Source organism: Macaca mulatta, chromosome 3 (assembly GCF_049350105.2).
Source record: "Macaca mulatta isolate MMU2019108-1 chromosome 3, T2T-MMU8v2.0, whole genome shotgun sequence".
NCBI lineage: Eukaryota > Metazoa > Chordata > Mammalia > Primates > Cercopithecidae > Macaca > Macaca mulatta.
This window is the reverse complement of record NC_133408.1, coordinates 191,734,159-191,753,299: the sequence shown is the minus strand read 5'-3', so window position 1 is coordinate 191,753,299 and position 19,141 is coordinate 191,734,159. Positions and strand designations below refer to the sequence as shown.

General features: G+C 37.1%; 1 protein-coding gene across 23 annotated transcripts in view; it reads left to right on the top strand.

Moving 5' to 3' along the window:
• Positions 1–19,141, top strand: part of KMT2C (lysine methyltransferase 2C) — a 298,088-nt gene that overhangs the window by 101,012 nt on the left and 177,935 nt on the right. For all 23 annotated transcript variants that reach the window (XM_028846502.2, XM_028846498.2, XM_077997768.1 and 20 more), the window contains 3 exons: positions 12,708–12,908; positions 16,340–16,488; positions 18,197–18,306. In XM_028846502.2, coding sequence (XP_028702335.2) covers positions 12,708–12,908; positions 16,340–16,488; positions 18,197–18,306 — 460 coding nt within the window. The remainder of the gene's footprint in view (positions 1–12,707; positions 12,909–16,339; positions 16,489–18,196; positions 18,307–19,141) is intronic.

Sequence of the window (19,141 nt, the reverse complement as noted above, 5' to 3'; positions counted from 1 at the left end):
TTTGCGTTTGGGACATCTCACTCCTCATTTTGTCTTTTGCTAGTTGCTGTGGAGACTCTACATGTTTATAATTTTGGAATTCTTAAGGATAAATCCTCAGATATCTTGTCTACTTTTTGTCTCTGTTCACCCCCTAGGAAAGAAAGCTCATTCATTCTGATAGCTGTAACCTCTGTGTGTGCCCTTAAGAGTCTCATGTGTTCATTTCCATTACTCTTCTTTACCTGATCTCCAGACCTTTATGTTCAGTTGTCTGCTTGACATCTCCATTTGGAAGTGTGTTAGACACCTCACCCTTAACATGTCCAATACCGTGCTTGATTCTGCCTCCACCTCTGCCCCAAATCTGCTTCTCCCCAAAATTTCCTCATTTCAGTAAATAATGCCAGTATTCACTCGGTTGTTTAGTCCAGAAACTTTGGAAGTTAATCCTTGATTTATATCTTTTCTCATACCTTATAGCTCAACTTGATAACCCAAGCAACTTGTTACTGCCTTAACTTGCCTCCCATTTTGGTTGAAGTCACTGTTATCCCTTGGAAGTTGTAGTAGCCTTTTAACCAGTCTTTCTGCTTCTCTTTACCTTTCCATAGTACAATTTGTTTATAGCACAGTTGCAAAAATTATTCTAATAATAATCAGGTCCCCACTATCCACTCTCTTTCATGACTATTATATTTAAATTAAATATTTAAATTATATTCATAATTTCAAGTACTTACCATGTCTACAAGGTGTGATCTGTTCCTGACTGTCTCTCTCATGTCATTTGTCACTCACTGTGCTCTCACCACATTGGCCTCACTCCTTTATATGTGCTGATGGGGTTTCTGAGAGCTTTGGTGCTTGCTTTGCTTGTCTCCTGGTTTACCTCCCAGAGAGGACACCTTTTTTGATAATACTATCCTCCTCTGAAGGGCCACATTTAGCTTAGTCTCAGTCAGCTCAGGAAAAAGAACATACAGTGTGAATCAAGGTAAAGAACACACTGATGTTTGTTATACTGTAGTCCTCTCCTCCTCCTCCAGTATTTTTTGGGAGGTTTGAACATTTTCAAAATAAAGGAGTAGGATGGAAAAGAAAACAGCAGCAGCTCCCACCATATTTTACATAGTAACCTGCTATTTTTTTCTTTTCTTTTTTTTTTTTTTTTTTACTTTATGTTCTAGGGTACATGTGCAGGTTTGTTACATATGTATACATGTGCCATGTTGGTGTGCTGCACCCCTTAACTCGTCATTTACATTAGGTATATCTCCTAATGCTATCCCTCCCCCCTCCCCTCACTCCACAACAGGCCCCGGTGTGTGATGTTCCCCTTTCTGTTTGTGGCACTTATTATTTTCCAACAGTTCATTTGACTGTCATGTGAACTCTGAAGGCAGGCACTTTGCTGGTGGGTTTTGTTCACTGCACTGTGTCCTGCACCTAGTAGTCCCTGACAGAGATTAGGTGCTGTATAAATATTTTTTTAATGAATAATGAGTTCTAGTTGATTGAAAAACATTTAAAATTCTGCTTAATTTTTGTAGTTTGATACTACCATAAACTTTAATTTTTACTATGTTTTCTGTAGAAATTAAAAATGGTGTAATGCATATGTGGAATTGAGAGGTACAGAATGCAGAATATTTGCTAGTTTAGAGTAGGTGCCTGAGAGCCTTCTGAAAGTATTCTGTGTCTCTGTATCCTCTAGGCCTACTTCGGGAACCCATTGTAGTTCTTAACTTCCTTGCTTGGTTCTTCTGCAGATCTTAAGGACAGAATATGCCTGACTGACTTATCTTTTTGTCCCCTGTGAGTAGCACACTGTCACTGTTAGTCCTCATCTAATACTTGTACAAAGAATGAAAGTTAAAAGCTACTCATGAATATATGATAATTTCATTTATAATAATCATGGCCTATCAGTGGAAAAGAATAGGTTACTCAATAATTGGCTGTCTACATAAAAAATATAGGTAGATTGATGCTCATACCACATGGAAACGTAACCTTGAGGTAGATTAATAAGCAATGCCACTGTTATTTATTTATCCTGGGCTATACTACCACTACCACTGTTACTTTCATTAGACAGGACAGAGTGAATGTACACTGTGAGAAGGCCAGCGTACCATAAATACAGACCTGATGTTTATTCCAAGCTCCACCACTTTTGACCTTTATTTATTCATTTTTATCTCTCTGTCCCATAGTTTCCTTAAAAGGATGTACAGATGGAATTTAATGAATTTTAATGGTGCAGTATATAAAATGTTCTAAATGAATCTGTAGATAATCATCCTATTACAATTAATAGGATTTTAGCAAGATTGCTAGATACAAAATCAAAATGCAAAAATCACATGTATTTATATATATTAGGACAGAGTTCAAATGGTATTTTTTAGCATATTATTTTCCAATAATATAAAATTATATGTGACTAGGATTATGTGCAAAAATGTAAGACTTTTATTTTACTAGAGAAAATTATAAAACTTTCTGGAAAGATTAAGGAACACAGACATAATAGAAATAGAATATTCACATTTTAGGGGATTCAGTATTTTAAAGATATTCTTTCCCAATTTATCTGTAGGTTCAAGAAATTTCTAATAAAAATTTCTACAGTAAATTTTACAAGCTGATTTTAATTTATATGAATATGCAAAAGACAGGATAAACCAAAGGACCCATGAAGAAGAGGAAGGATTGCTTTACTTGATACTAAGACTTTTCGTAACATGCTAGTAAATTAAGTCAGTGCTGTATTACCACAGAAATAGACAAATAGACCAGTGGATCAGAATAGGGAACCCAGATACAGATACATGTGTAATGTGAACAAGTTATTTATAACAAAGGGGCATCACAAATTAGTGAGGAAGGAAGTCTCTCAACAGTTGTGTGAGAAAAATTATATGTACTTAAAAAAAAAGAAGAAAGTAGACCTAATTTATTCATGTCAACTCCAGTTATAGACATATATGAGAAGCAAATTAATAAAAGAAGTTAATGTAGAAGAATTTCTTCATTGCTTTGGGGGTAAGGAAAGACTTTTAAAAAACAAATGGAAAGCACTAATTGTAGAAAAGGGTTGATTGGCCAGGCACAGTGCCTCATGCCTGTAATCCTAGCACTTTGGGAGGTTGAGGCAGGAGGATTGCTTGAGCTTAGGAGTTCGAGACCAGCCTGGAACATGGCAAAACCCCATCTCTACACAAAATACAAAAATTAGTAGGACATGGTGGTGCTACTCAGGAGGCTGAGGTGGGAGGATCGCTTCAGTCCAGGAGGTCGAGGCTACAGTGAGCTGTGATCCTGCCACTGCACTTCTGCCTGGGTGGCAGAGTGAGACCCTATCTCAAAAAAAAGAAAACACACATGAAAAGAGGCCAGGTGCGGTGGGTTACATGCTGTAATTGCAGCCCTTTGGGAGGCTAAGGCAGGTGGATCCCTGAGGTCAGGAGTTCGAGACCAGCCTGGCCATCATGGTGAAACCCCATCTCTACTAAAAATACAAAAATTAGCTGGGCATGGTGGCAGGTGCCTGTAATCCCAACTACTTGGGAGTCTGAGGCAGGAGAATTGCTTGAACCTGGGAGGTGGACGTTGCAGCGAGCCAAGATCGCGCCACTGCACTCCAGCCTGGGCAACAAGAGAGAAACTGTGTCTCAAAAAAAAAAAAAAGAAAAGGATTGATTAATACCACTATACTTAAATTTAAAACTTTTCATGAAAAATACCAAAACAAGAGTAAAAAGATAAATGACAGAAAAGGGAAAAATATTTCTAAAGCATATATCTGACAAAGAACTTATGTCCATATGTATTTAAAATGAAGCAGAACAATTCAGTAAGAAAAACCACTTCTGTAGAAGATAGTAAGCATTACTTGATTACTTGCAATAAACGTTTCTTGATTATGACATATTTTTTAAACATGCTGTTGGATTTTAGTTAGATAATATTTATCTTCCTAAGCAATATGAATTTTTGTAATATTGTAATGTCCTAGTTTTGGAGACAAAATTGCACTAGCCTCGTACATGAGGCATCTTTCAGTTTTCTTATATTTTCCGGAACAATATCTGTAAGATAGGTATTGACTCCATGAAAGTTTGAAGTAACTGTCATAAAATTATGTGAGTCTGGGGGGTTTCTTACAGCAAGAGAAGTCGCTACCAGTTCAATTCAAAGATGTTTTTTTCTTTGAATATGTATTCCCTAAATTTGCTCCCGACTTCCAAATTTTTTTCTATTCAGCTGTTTCATCTGCACCAGTTTTCTCATGTTATATTTTTCTCAGAACGTATACATTTTATCTAAAATGATTCATGATACATTTATTATTTTTTAATGTTATTTTTGATTGGCAGATCCTAATTGTGCATTTATGAGTACAGTATGATGTTTCAATTCATGAATGCAAAGTGGAATGATTGAATCAAGTAAATTAACAGATCCATTACCTTGATTACCTCTCATCTGTTATGGTGGGGCATTTGACATTTACTCTTAGGTTGGTGCACAAGTGATTGCGGTTTTTGCCATTACTTTTAATGGCAGAACCACAATCACTTTTGCATCAAACTAATAGTTATTTTAAAATATAGGTCGCCCTGCTATGTATTATATCTCAAAACCTGTTCCTCCTGTCTCAACCTTTGTATCCTTTGCACCAAACTAATAGTTATTTTAAAATATAGATCACCCTGCTCTGCAGTATATCTCAAAACCTATTCCTCCTACCTCAACCTTCGTATCCTTTGACCAACAACTTACCATTTCTTTCTTCCTGCCTTACTTTCTCTGAGTGTCTGGTTACCATCACTATACTACCAGTTCTATTAGTTCAGCTTTTTTAGATTGCGCATATAAGTGAGATCATGCAGTATTTGTCTTTCTGTGCCTGGCTTATTTCACTTAGCATAATATTCTCTAGATTCTTCTGAGTTGTTGCAAATGACGGGTCCCTCCCGCTTCTTTCTCTCTCTCTCTCTCTCCCCCCCCCACCTTCTTTCCCTCTTTCTCCCCCCTCCCCCTCTCCCTCCCTCTTTCCTTAATCCCTCCCCTCCCCTCTTCTCCTCCCTCCCCTTCTCCTCCCCTCCCTGCCTCCCTTCCCTTCCCCTCCCCTCCCCCTCTTTTTCTACCCCCCCTTCCCTCCCTCTCTTTTTTCCTTCCTTCCTTCCTTCCTTTTCTTCTTTCCTTCCTTTCTCTCTCTCTCTCTCTCTTTTTTTTCTTTGACAGGGTTTCACTCTGTCACCCAGGCTGGAGTACAGTGCCGTGATCACAACTCACTGCATCTCAACTTCCTGGGCTCAAGCAATCTTCCCACCACAGCCTTCTGGGACTACAGGTGTGCGCTCACCACACCAGGCTAATTTTTTAAATTTTATGTAGAGATGGAGTCTTACTTATGTTGCCCAGGCTGGTTTTGAATATCTGGGCATGAGCAGTCCTCCAGCCTTGGCCTCCCGAAGTGCTGGGATTATAGGCATGAGCCACCATTCTCCCGCTTTTCAAGGCTGAATAGTATTCCGTTGTTTATATATACCATATTTTCTTTATCCATTCGTCTATTGATGGATACTTAGGTTGATTCCATATCTGGCTATTATAAGTAATGCTGTAGTATGCGTGGGCATGCAGATATCTTTTTGACATTTATTTCAGTTCCTTTGGATATATACCCAGAAGTGTGATTACTAGATTATATGGTAATTCTATTTTTAGTTTTTTGAGAAACCTTTTTACCATTTTCCATAATGGCTGTACTAATTGACACCCCCACAACAATGTACAGTACTTCCATTTTTTCTGTATCCTTGGTAATACTTATCTTTCCTCTTTTTATTAATAGCTACTTGAACAGGTGGTAGGTGATATATCATTGTTGTTTTAATTTTCATTTCCCTAATGAGTAGTGATACTGAGCATTTTCTCATGTACCTGTTGGCCATTTGTATGTGTTCTTTTGAGAAATGTCTATTCAGCTCCTTTGCCCATTTTTTAATCAGGTTGTTTTCTTGCTGTTTAGTTGGGTTCCATATATAATTTGGATACTAAATATTGTCTCCCATTCCGTGGGTTGTCTCTTTACTTTGTTAATATTTTCATTTGCCATAAAGAGCTTTGTAGTTTAGCCATCCCATTTGTCTATTATTGCTTTTGTTGCCTGTGCTTTCAGGGTCATATCCAAAAAGTTATTGCCCACATGGAACTTTCTCCCTATGTTTTATTCTAGTAGTTTTATAGTTTGACATCTTAAACGTAAGACTTTATTTTGAATTGATTTTTGTGTGTTATGTGAGACAAGGGTATGATTTTGTTCTTGTGCATATGGATATACAGTTTTCTCAGCGCCGTTTATTGAGGAGTCAGTTCTTTACCCATCGTGTTTTCTTGGCATCTTTGTTATAAATCAACCGAGTGTAAATGCGTGAGTTCATTCCTGTTCCATTGGTCAATGTGTCTTGTTGTTTTTTGAGCCAGGGTGGTGTCTGTGCCCAGGCGGGAGTGCGCTGGTGTGATCTTGGCTCTCTGCAACCTCTGCCTACTGAGCTGAAGCCATCCACCCACCTGAGCCTCCTGAGTACCTGGGACTACAGGTGTTCACTATCACCCCTGGCTTGTTTTTGTATTTTTAGTAGAAATGGGATTTCACCATGTTGCCCAGGCTGGTTTCAAACTCCTGGGCTCAAGCAGTCTGCCTGCCTTAGCCTACACAAGTGCTGGGATTACAAGTGTGAACCACCATGCCTGTCCAGATGTGTGTTTTTTTCCTTTTTTTTTTAAATGCCAGTACCATACTATTTTGGTTACAATCATTTTGTAATGTTTTGAAATCAGACAGTGTGATGCATCCATCATTGTTCTTTTTGCTCAAGGTGGTTTCGGCTGTTTGATGTCTTCTGTTCTTCCATATGAATTTAAGGATAATTTATTTCTGTGAAAATTGACATTGGAATTTTGATAGATATTGCATTGAATCTGTAGATCGCTTTGGGTATGGACAGTTAGTTTCACAGTATTAATTCTTCCAGTCCATGAACATAGATATCTTTCCATTTCTTTGTGTTTTCTTAAATTTCTTTTGTGAGTTTTATAGTTTTCAGTATACAGGTATTTTACCTCCTTGGTTGAAATTACACCTAAGTATTTAATTTTTTTGTTGCTATTATAAATGGGATTGTATTAATTTTCTTTTAGGATCGTTTGCTGTTAGTATATAGAAATGCTACTGATTTTTGTATATTTACTTTATATCCTGCTACTTTATCAAATTTGTTTATTAGTTCTAACAGTTTTTTGGTGGAGTCTTTAGGGTTTTGCATATGTAAGATCATGCCGTTAGCAAATAAAGACGGTTTCACTTCTTCCTTTCCTGCTGGGATCCCTTATATCTTTCTCTTGATCATATTGCTCTTGCTAGGACTTACAGTAATATATTGAAATTTTTATTTCAGTATTTTATATTTTTTATCAATTTTATATTGTTTTTCATTATGATTTTATTTCAGATATTGGGATTTCCATTTTAAGTGAAAGATCTTAAACAATATCTTTTCTAGTTTCCAAATATTTGGATTTTTTTTTTTCTTGAAAGGGAGTCTTGCTCTGTTGCCCAGGCTATGCAGTGGTGCGATCTTGGCTCACTGGAACCACTGCCTCCTAGGTTCAAGCGATTCTCCTGCCTCAGCCTCCCGAGTAGCTGGGACTACAGGCGTGCACCACCACACCCAGCTAATTTTTGTATTTTCAGTAAAGATGGTGTTTCGCCATGTTGGTCAGGCTGGTCTCAAACTCCTGACCTCAGGTGATCCACCTGCCTTAGCCTCCCAAAGTGTCAGAATTATAGTCATGAGCCACTGCATCTGGCTGGAAAATTTTAAGTTATCCATTTATTATCCATTTTTAGTTTTACTGCATTATTGTCAGAGAATATTGCCTGCATGATATTGGTCACTTGCTATGTATCATGTACTCTTTTATGGCCTACTATGTAATCCACTCTTGAAATATTTTAATATACTTGAAAAGAATGTGAACTTTTAGTTGTAGATAGAACTGAATATAGTATCTCAAACTAATTTATTATGCTCAGGTAATTAATAAATAATGAACAGTAAAGACGTTCAATACTTAATTTTTATCAGTTTGATGTAGTATTTTCTGAGAAAAATAATTCAAATAATTCAAACAACAAAAGTGTTGTTGATCTTTTTTTTTAATCTTCGAGTTTTGTTAGTACAGGTTGAGTATCTCTTACCCAAAATGCTTGGGACAGGCCGGGCGCAGTGGGTTCATGCCTGTAATTCCAGCACTTTAGGTGGCCAAGGCAGGTGGATCACCTGAGGCCAGGAGTTTGAGACCGGCCTGGCCACCATGGCAAAACTCCGTCTCTACTAAAAATACAAAAATTAGTTAGATGTTATGGTGTGTGCCTGTATTCCCTGCTACTTGGGAGGCTGAGGCAGGAGAATTGCTTGAATCCAGGAGGTGGAGGTTACAGTGAACCTAGACCGTACCATTGCACTCCAGCCTGGACGACAGAGTGAGACTCCATCTAAAAAAAAAAAACCGAAAACAAAATGTTTGGGACCAGATGTGTTTTGGATTTTAGATTTTTTTTGATTTTGAAATATTTGCACATACATAGTGAGTTATTTTGGGGATGGGAGACATTTATGAATATGAAATTCATTTATGTTTCGTATATGCCTTATACACATAGCCTGAAGGTAATTTTATAGAATATTTAAGTAATTTTATGCTTGAAACAGAGTTTATATTAAGTACTTAGATGTGAAATTTTCTACTTGTGATACCATGTTGGTGCTTAAAAAGTTTTGAATTTTGGAGCAGTTCAGATTTTGGATTTTCAAATTAGAGATGCTTAACCATCTCTTTCAGATTAGAGATTCATTTTGAGGCCTGTTGGTCTGAGTATATAGTTATGATGGATATCTATTATACTGCTATTGATCATTTTGTTAGTGCATAACATCGTTTTCATCTCTAATGCTGTGTTTTCTTTTTGACTTAACTTTCATTTTGTCTGATAAAATTATTGCCACTCAAACTTCCTTTTGGTTTATGTTTGCCTAGTATCTTTTTACGTCCTTTCCCATCAATATTTTTGTCCTTGTTTTATGTGTCTCTTGTGTTTATACTTCCAACATTTTTTGCACCTTTTTTTTTTTTTTTTTGGAGACAGAATCTTGCTCTGTCACCCAGGCTGGCGGGCAGTGGCGTGATCTCGGCTCACTGCAACCTCCACCTCCCTGGTTCAAGCAATTCCCGTTCCTCAGCCTCCCGAGTAGCTGGGATTACAGGCGTGCACCACCATGCCTGGCTAAGTTTTTTGTATTTGCACCCAGCCGCAACCAATTTTTTTTTTTTTTTTTGTGAGACGGAGTCTGGCTCTGTCGCCCGGGCTGGAGTACAGTGGCGCGATCTCAGCTCACTGCAAGCTCCGCCTCCCGGGTTTACACCATTCTCCTGCGTCAGCCTCCCGAGTAGCTGGAACTACATACAGGTGCCCGCCACCTCGCCTGGCTAGTTTTTTGTATTTTTTTAGTAGAGACGGGGTTTTACCGTGTTAGCCAGGACGGTCTCGATCTCCTGACCTCGTGATCCGCCCATCTTGGCCTCCCAAAGTGCTGGGATTATAGGCTTGAGCCACCGTGCCCGGCCGCCGCAACCAATTTTTAGATCTAATTTTAATCTATTCTCAAAAATGGTCTTTTAATTGTTGGTTTTTGCCTTTTAATTGGTGGTTTTGGTTTACATTATTGTAATGGCTAGTAAGATTTTGTATGCTATTTTAGAAAATGTTTTTCAGTTGCTGTATACATGTGTTTTCTTTCTTTATTATTATTATTTTTTTGAGATGGAGTCTTGCTCTTTCGTCTAGGCTGGAGTGCTGTGACACGATTCTCAGTTCATTGCAACCTCCGCCTCCTGGGTTCAAGCGATTCTCCTGCCTCAGCCTCCTGAGTAGCTTGGATTACGGGCGCCTGCCACCACGCCTGACTAATTTTTATATTTTTGGTAGAGATGGGATTTCACCATGTTGGCCAGGCTGGTCTTGAATTCCTGACCTGTGATCTGCCCAGCTAAGCCTCCCAAAATGCTGGAATTACAGATGTGAGCCACTCTGCCCGGCCTCTTTTTTTTTTTTTTTAATAAATACAGACAAGGTCTCACTATGCTGCCCAGGCTGGTCTCAAAATCCTGGGGTCAAGCAGTCCTCCTGCCTTGACCTCCCAAAGCACTGGGGTTACAGTGTGAGCCACTGTTCCTGGCTGAGTTGCTGTATATATGTTTTTCTTTCTTGGTTGTGTGTGAGCACCTAATGAGGTACATGGAGAGGAGGCTTTGTGTGGGTTAGAATTCCCCTGTCTGTGGTCACAGGTGTTAACATAGTCTCACTGTATTTCACACTTGGCTTCTAGCAATTTCTTAAAAACTTTTACTGAATTCTTATTACCCTGCTTGTGTGATATTCACTGGCCTCTTCCTGAGAGGTACTTTTGTCTCATTTCTTTATGGAAGTGTCTTTCATCTGATGGTGAGTTGGTTGCCCTGTGATTTCTGCCCTCTGATGGGTTTCAGAATAGTGAATTTGCAGATTCTCTGGTTGGATTATGTTGTGTGGTTGGGCACAATGTTGTCTGGAGCTTTCTACAGCCAGACCAAAAGCTAGAAATTTCCTTTGACCTTGTATTAAAAAAAGTCAACAATAAATTACTCTGAGGTGTTTGACCTCCCTTACTTCATACAACCTTTTCTAATTCTGTAATAATTTAAGTACTTCTCTAAAAGTATTTTCATTTTTGGATCTGTTGTGTGGCAAAATTTCTGATGTCTTCTAAGCCAGAGAGTAATTTTATTATACCTTCACATTTAAGCGATAGTTTTGAATATAAAATTGAAGGCTAAGGTATTTTTCTGCAATAGCTTTAAAATGTTGTTCCATTTTCTAATCAGGGCTGTTACAATCAGTGTTGATAAGGCTAATGTCAACCTGATTGTTGCTTCTCATGTGTAGTGTTTCTAGGGGAAGAAACAAACCAGAAATGGGATATGGTGAAATAAATGTAAGCTTAATAGTCAGTGAAAATTACAAATAAGAGTATAGTAAGATACTGGCAAAGCATATGGTGGTGGTCTCTTTTTGGCAAGAAGAAATTTTCTTTTTCAACTTGACTTGATTTTTTTTTTGAAATTAGATTACATTTAATTTGTGCATATGTGTATGTCTCAGTACCAGCAGACAACATAATTTATCGTGAACTTGAAGTAGGTAATTTATTAGAAAAACAAAAGCTAATTTTGATAAAAGTAATTAGTTGAGAGTCCAATATGAACTAAAGCTAAGTTTTAAAAGATCACCTCAAAAGGCTGTTGGTTAGTTCTGTCACCTGGTAATGCAAGATATGTAAGATCATGGGGTAAATACCGTAGAGGTAACTTTAATGCCCAGAAGAAGGATTTGGGTATAGCAGCAGTAAATATCTTGTGAAGTGTAAATATAATCAAGAGGAAGCAGTCCTTTAATTTCATTCTTTCTAAGATCTCTTAGTAAGTGTATATTCCATTATGTATATTGTTTGTTGTCTCTTAATTTTTTAATGTTTTCACTTTTTTTAAATTAATAGACTTAGAGCAGTTTTAGGTTTACACAAAAATTGAGCTAATTCTCCCAACCCCACCCCCGGCAGTTTCCCTCATGATTAGTATTGCGTGCTGTGTTACAGTTGATAAACCAATATAGATACATTATTTTTAACTACAGTCCATAGTTTACATTAGGGCTCAGTATCTGTCATTATAGTGTCATATAAAATGGTTTCACTGGCCTAAAAAAATCCCCTTTGCTCCTAATCCCTTTCTTCCCTCCTATTCAGCTCTTCTGCTTCCCCAAAAATCTCCTACCACTCAACCCAGGAACTATTTAAGTTTATATTTTTATATCTCCCCGTGTGTATGCATGTGTGTGGTATATATATATCATGCATAATGAACGTTCCATCAAGTGGTTAAATAAAACTGTCACCATATGTTTTACAGAGCTGTCATGCAGTTGGGTGGCTACTAAACTCTACCTTCTTTCCCATTTTTAGCTTGCATTTTTTTTTTTTTTCCCCTGAGACAGTCTTGCTCTGTCACCCAGGCTGGAGTGCAGTGATTCGATCTCAGCTTACTGCAACCTCCGCCTCCCGGATGCAAGTGAGGTGCTTTAGCCATCCGAGTAGCTGGGATTACAGGGGTGTGCCACCACACCCAGCTAATTTTTGTATTTTTAGTAGAGATGGGATTTCACCACATTGGGCAGGCTGGTCTCGATCTTCGGCCTCCCAGAGTGCTGGGATTACAGGCATGAGCCACTGTGCCTGGCCCCCATCTTTAGCTTTCTTACTTGGATTTTTTCCTAGTCAAATATGAAAGAAAATAACTTTTCTAAGTACTGACTAGAATTTTTTGGATTTGATATGTGTACCACTTTTAAAAATGCTATGGAAAAGTAGAATTCCAAATTTATTAAACTTAATTGTTCTTATGGGTAATCACTGAATAGACTGTAGAAAATAGATTGAAAAGCTTAGCTTGCACTTTAGACATAATTTAAAAGCACAAGTATCTGTGGTTGTCACTTAAAGTAGTTGAATAAAGCTACTTTTCTTCTTCTCTGACTTACATTTCATTTTTACTAGTGAACAGCTCTGCGCTTTTTGTTACTGTGGGGAAAAAAGTTCCTTAGGACAAGGAGACTTAAAACAGTTCAGAGTAACGCCTGGATTTATCTTGCCATGGAGAAACCAACCTTCTAACAAGAAGGACATTGATGACAACAGCAATGGAACCTATGAGAAAATGCAAAACTCAGCACCACGAAAACAAAGAGGACAGAGAAAGTAAGCAGTTTTGAATTTAAATTGTTGGAATAGATTAAGACTGCATATAATTTATTTCCATTATAATGTTTATAAATTTTCAAATGGGGTTGTTCTTGTTGAACAGTGTCTCATGTTTTCCACATTTATGGGATACTCTGATTCACCATTAACCCAATTAATCCAACAAACTGTCCTTTTCACAAATTTTTCTTATTATTTTAAAAAAAGTTTATCTTAATTGTATATGAAATCGGTGTGATCACAAAACTAAACTTTTGGAAGAAAACTTCAAAAAACGTAACACAAGCTGAGAGGGAGGGAGTTCATGGAATTTATAAATGGAAAGAAGATATTAATAAAACAGATCAATGAAGTCCTTCTTTTGTTTCTCTAAATAAGCTTTTAATTGTAAGAATCTAACAATACAATAGCAAATCCAGAATTGGTTTTCATTGCTCATGTCTTTTGTGTCATTCATTCATTGATCCATTCAATCATTTAATTAATTTAATTTATATATATGTTTGTGTGCTTCAGAAAATGTTGCACTGTCCTATACATTCTTCCTTCCCTCTCCCTCCCCTGCCTTCCTTCCCAGAAGATGCTTTTTTCTTTTTTAAGGATTTTTTTTTTTGTAATTATATATGTATGTCTGTATTCACGGGCACATTGTAATTACCTGAAGCTCTTGTCTAATATATTTTAAAATATTTTGTATAGTTGTGTTTAAAGACCATATTAATACGGAGACTTGGCTGTGCTGGTTAAGGGAGTAGAAGTTTCTGTAGTTGATGAGAATATGTAAAAATTAATTTAGCTTGCAAAGCTAACAGACTCTGCCTCTTGAGGGTGATGATGTAATCACTCAAGTGCTTATCTGGCTTATATCCAAATTTAAGTACTAAATCATTGTTGTGTTGTACTTACTTGATCGGCTCCTTGTTTTGAACTGCTGCCAGTGCCTTGAAGACCTGAAGTAGGAAATGAAACAAAAAAAGAGGGAGGATTTTTTAAAAGAATTTAAGGTGCAACAGTTTAAGGAAGCTTAGAAGTACTATATTTGGAGAGTTGTGATGCTTTGGAGGCTATAGCCTTATCTTTAGTTATCAATAGAGTACACGCATCTTAATAAAACAATCAGAAGGCCAGCAAACTTATTAGTATTAGCAAACTTAACGGACTGAATCAGGCTGTATCTTATATCCTCATGTTCTGCCTTAAATAATGGCAATTATATAAAATCCTGTCTTGAGAAATAGGTTTCATTTCCTTGTTTTAAAAGTGAAATTAATTTTTAGTGAAAAATTCTCATGAGCTCAGATAATAATATAAAAATAGCCTTTGTTAAATGAAAGTCTTTATATATACTTAGTGCTTACCAACTTAATAAGTAATGATAACATGCCAGTTAATGAAGTACACTTAAAAATTTGGCATCATTTAAGGGTAGGCAATTAATTTAGCTTGGTAATTATTTCAAATATTTACAAAATGTATGTTACTAATGAAGTTTAAATAGCGAATTTAAAAAACAGTTTCACAAAGGAGATTTTGAAAATGTCTTTCCTCTCATTTTCACTATCTAAAAAATCAGGATTTTTTTTTTTCAAACTCTTTGTTTTATAACTTAGAATTTTGTGGGGTATGCATTTCAGCTGATTCCTCTTGATATCTCTTTCTTTTTTTTTTTTTGAGGCGGAGTCTTGCTCTGTCACCCAGGCTGGAGTACAGTGGCCGGATCTCAGCTCACTGCAAGCTCCGCCTCCCGGGTTTACACCATTCTCCTGCCTCAGCCTCCCGAGTAGCTGGGACTACAGGCGCCCGCCACCTCGCCCGGCTTGTTTTTTGTATTTTTTAGTAGAGACGGGGTTTCACCGTGTTCGCCAGGATGGTCTCGATCTCCTGACCTCGTGATCCGCCCCGATATCTTTTTCTAAGCTGGGCTGCTGTCATCCTTAGTGTTGACACTGATATCTTACTGATACGGTATATACATACAAACCAGTCTCAAAACTTAAAGGTTGAATTTGATTAAGCTGCTGGTTAGGACCTGATTCGTAATAAATTAGTCATTCTCTTGGTTTTTTTACACCCCTTTCCCTCATCAAATACTAGTGCAAAACAGTATGTTAAAACAACACTTAGTGATTATAGATGAACTGTTTTTTTTTTTCTCCAACTAAAATAACAATGATTTGTAATAGAGAATATATTTGTAGGAATAGAGATTATACTTATAGGAAAGAATTTGTTCTCATTTTACTGTGAGCATTTATTAAAATGAGAATTTAGAGTTAGCATAGCATGCTAAACCTTTTTTTAAAAAGTCTATGCATTTCTAATGCTGAACATAAAAACATTACTGGTTATTTTTATATGGTTTGATATTTAAATGTACTTATTGAAATATGTTAATACTTTTTTTCTTTCAATGATTCCAGGTATAAAAATGTTTAGTACCCTGGTCATTGTGCTGATTTTCTCTTAATAGGAATCATGATAAATATCCAGCATACAGAAGTGCAGTGAGTTATGATCTATATTCAATAGTGATTTAATCCAGAATTATGATCAGGTTAAATACTATGGTATTAGGAGAAGATTTAAGTTTTAGTGGTAGTCATCTGATTACACATATTTAATATTAAGTACAATAGCCATTTTTATTTATTTAATGGTCTTAAATAATACCTAAAGTGTTAGAGCTTGAAAGCCTGAAATCTCCCATATGTTGTTTACTTTATTCAATGTTCTTTTTTTAGACTATAGTTTTTGCTGTTATACTATCTTCCTTATTCTACATACCTTTGGTAGCTATTTTCTTTTTTGCTTTTTACTTTCAATTTGTGATGTACAGTCTTGATTGAGAGTACTTGCAACGTCATGCCACAGACCAGCTGTTGAGATTTGTTGACGGGATCATAAGAAAGCTACAGCTGATACATTCCATTCCTCCTGCCTCTGTTTTCACACTCTGTAGTGGGTTTTCATTTTCCCTGGAAAATATCCTTTCTTTACATAGTTAACCGCCACCTCTGTTGTGGCAGTCCTCAGTCAAGATACAGCAAACTAAACATTTCTGATTTGATCAAGTTTGTTTTGTAAGCATTTAAGTAAAGCGAAAGGAAATACTCATGTGTTAAATACAATTCCTGACTAGGATATGAGAGTCGGTTTTAAAAACATTATATTATGGAATTGAAAAACAAATCTAATACTTCCCTATGGGTTTGGAGACTCTTTTGCTTAGTTGTTACTTATATAATATGGCAACCCAGTTTAATATTATACCATGGATAATACTAACAGATGAATTCTAAAAGTTGGTTTATGACAGTTAATGCCTGATAAATTAAAATTGATTTGGCAGTACATTGCATTTAAACAGTTAAAAATGAAACAATTTTCTGCTTGTTTTCACTTTCACAGCTATTTTATTTTATTTTCAGAGAACGATCTCCTCAGCAGAATATAGTATCTTGTGTAAGTGTAAGCACCCAGACAGCTTCAGATGATCAGGCTGGTAAACTGTGGGATGAACTCAGTCTGGTTGGGCTTCCAGATGCCATTGATGTCCAAGCCTTATTTGATTCTACAGGTATGGGCATGTTTTCAATAATAACTGCCTCTTAATTCTGGAAGCATTTTAATTTTAATGCATTATTAATGTCCTCAATAATAAATACCTTTCATCTAGAAATAATTAGAATCATACTATAAGAAATAATTATTAAATATGCCTGGTTAGGTAAAATAAATTGTCTAATAAGGTTTATCTAATTTGTTTAAAATCTGTACAGTATCACCACCAGACTGGATGCTTTTTAAAATACTTGTATTCTTGTGTAGATAGCAGTGCCATGGAGATCTGACAATTGAGGAAAAGGAATATTTTAAAGGGGAAAATTTTAAAGTGAGAACTTGGGGAATGTGGCATTCTGAGTCTGTTTTATTTGGGCATGAATGAAAATAGGTCTTAGCCAGGTAGATTATCTTATTATATCAGTATTATAACTCAGCACTCATGATATGGTGCTACTGGAATTTAAAGTGCATCTCATTTTATAGTTGAACTGCAGATTGACTGATAGTGGTTCAAGTGTTATGTGGTGGATAATTTAAAGGCTCAAGCGTTAATAATCATTGATATGTGCTCTCACTGTGGGATGAGGGAAGTAGAGGTGTATGTGCAGTTTATTTTCTATACATATCCTTTGTATATCACCGTAACAGAGTACTAAATAATATTTTGTTTGTTTTAAAGATACCAGAAACATACCAAATACATATATAATATTTAAATAAAATGACTAAAAACTAATTTTGTTTGTTGAAGAAATAATCACTAATTCAGTGATTCTTCAGATGAGCATCATAATAACCAGACGGCTTGTTAAAACACAGATTGCTGGCAGGGAACGGTGGCTCACAGCTGTAATCCCAGCACTTTGGCAGGCTGAGGAAGGTGGATTGCTTGAACTCAGGAGTTCAAGACCAGCCTGGGCAACATCGTGAAACCCTCTCTCTACAAAAAATGAAAAAATTCGTTGGATCTGGAGGCATGTGCCTGTAGTCCTGGCTATTTGGCAAGGCTGAGGCAGGAGGATTGCTTGAACCCTGGAGGTTGAGGCTGCAGTGAGCTGTGTTCATGCCACTCAACTTCAGCCTGGGTGACAAAGTGAGACCCTGTCTCAAAACCAAAACCAAAAAAAAAAAAAAAAAAAAACCAAACACAGATTGCTGGGCCTCACTGCAGGAGTTTTTGATTCAGTAGATTTCAGTTGTGAGCTGCACGTCTTCATTTTTTTGATTTTAATTTTGAGATGGAGTCTTGCTCTGTTGCACAGGCTGGAGTGCAGTGGCGTGATCTCAGCTCACTGCAACCTCTGTCCCCTGGGTTCAAGTGATTCTCGTGCCTCAGCTTCCTGAGTAGCTGGGATTACAGGCATGCGCCACCATGCCCAGCTAATTTGTAGAGACAGGGTTTTGCCATGTTAGCCAGGCTGGTTTCAAGTTCCCCCGGCTCAAGAGATCCACCAGCTTTGGCCTCCCAAAGTGCTGAAATTACAGGAGCGAGCCACTGTGCCCAGACAGATTCTGTATTTCTAAGATGTTCTCAGGTTGATATTGATATTGGCACTCAGTGGTTGGTCCACATTTTTAGGAGGGCCACTTTACTGGTATCACAAATATAGGATGCCATTGTATATTTACATATTAGAGTTGATTTTGAAGTTTTATGTCTTTATTAGCTTTAATATTTTTAATGTTTGCTCATTTGCTCCTTTTTGTTTTTCCCATTTTAGGCACTTGTTGGGCTCATCACCGTTGTGTGGAGTGGTCACTAGGAGTATGCCAGATGGAAGAACCATTGTCAGTGAACGTGGACAAAGCTGTTGTCTCAGGGAGCACAGAAGTAAGTAGCCAAAGCAAATACTTAAATCATAGTTTTATAACATTCACTTTAATCAGAAGTTCACTTGAAAGAATTATTAAATGATTGCTGTAGTGTAAAAGCTCCCAAAATAGGAAATTATTAATTTTTATTAAGAGTAATTTTAGGCTGGGTACGGTGGCTCACACCTGTAATCCTAGCACTTTGGGAGGCTGAGGCGGGTGGATCACTTGAGGTCAGGAGTTCAAGACGAGCCTGGCCAACATGGTAAAACCCCTTCTCTACCAAGAATACAAAAATTAGCTGGGCATGGTAGCAGTCGCCTGTAATCCCAGCTACTTGGGATGCTGAGGCAGGAGAATTGCTTGAACCTGGGAGGGGGAGGTTGCAGGTAGCCAAGATTGCACCATTGCACTCCAGCCTGGGTGACAGAGCGAGATGCTGTTTTAAAAAAAAAAAAAGTTATTTCATGCAAAAATTAGCTGAGCATGCTGGTGCACATGTGTAGTCCCAGCAACTTGGGGTGCTGAGGTGGGAGGATTGCTTGAGTCCAGTAGATTGAGGTTGCAGTGAGCCATGATTTCACCACTGCACTCCAGCCTGGGTGCTGGAGTGAGACCCTGCCTTAAAAAAAAAAAATTAATTTGTGTAAGCCATTGGAGTGTAGTATGTTATTCAGTGAACTTGAATCTTTTAAAATAAGTAGTTTACATTTAAATTAGAAATGAAAATTTTAGAAATGAAAAATTTGAACTATGCTTATAATTCATGTGGTTACTTTTTAAGACAAAACTATTTGATAATAATTTAAAATGAGAGAAAATATTTGAAAAGATTTGAAGGTCAGTAGTCCATA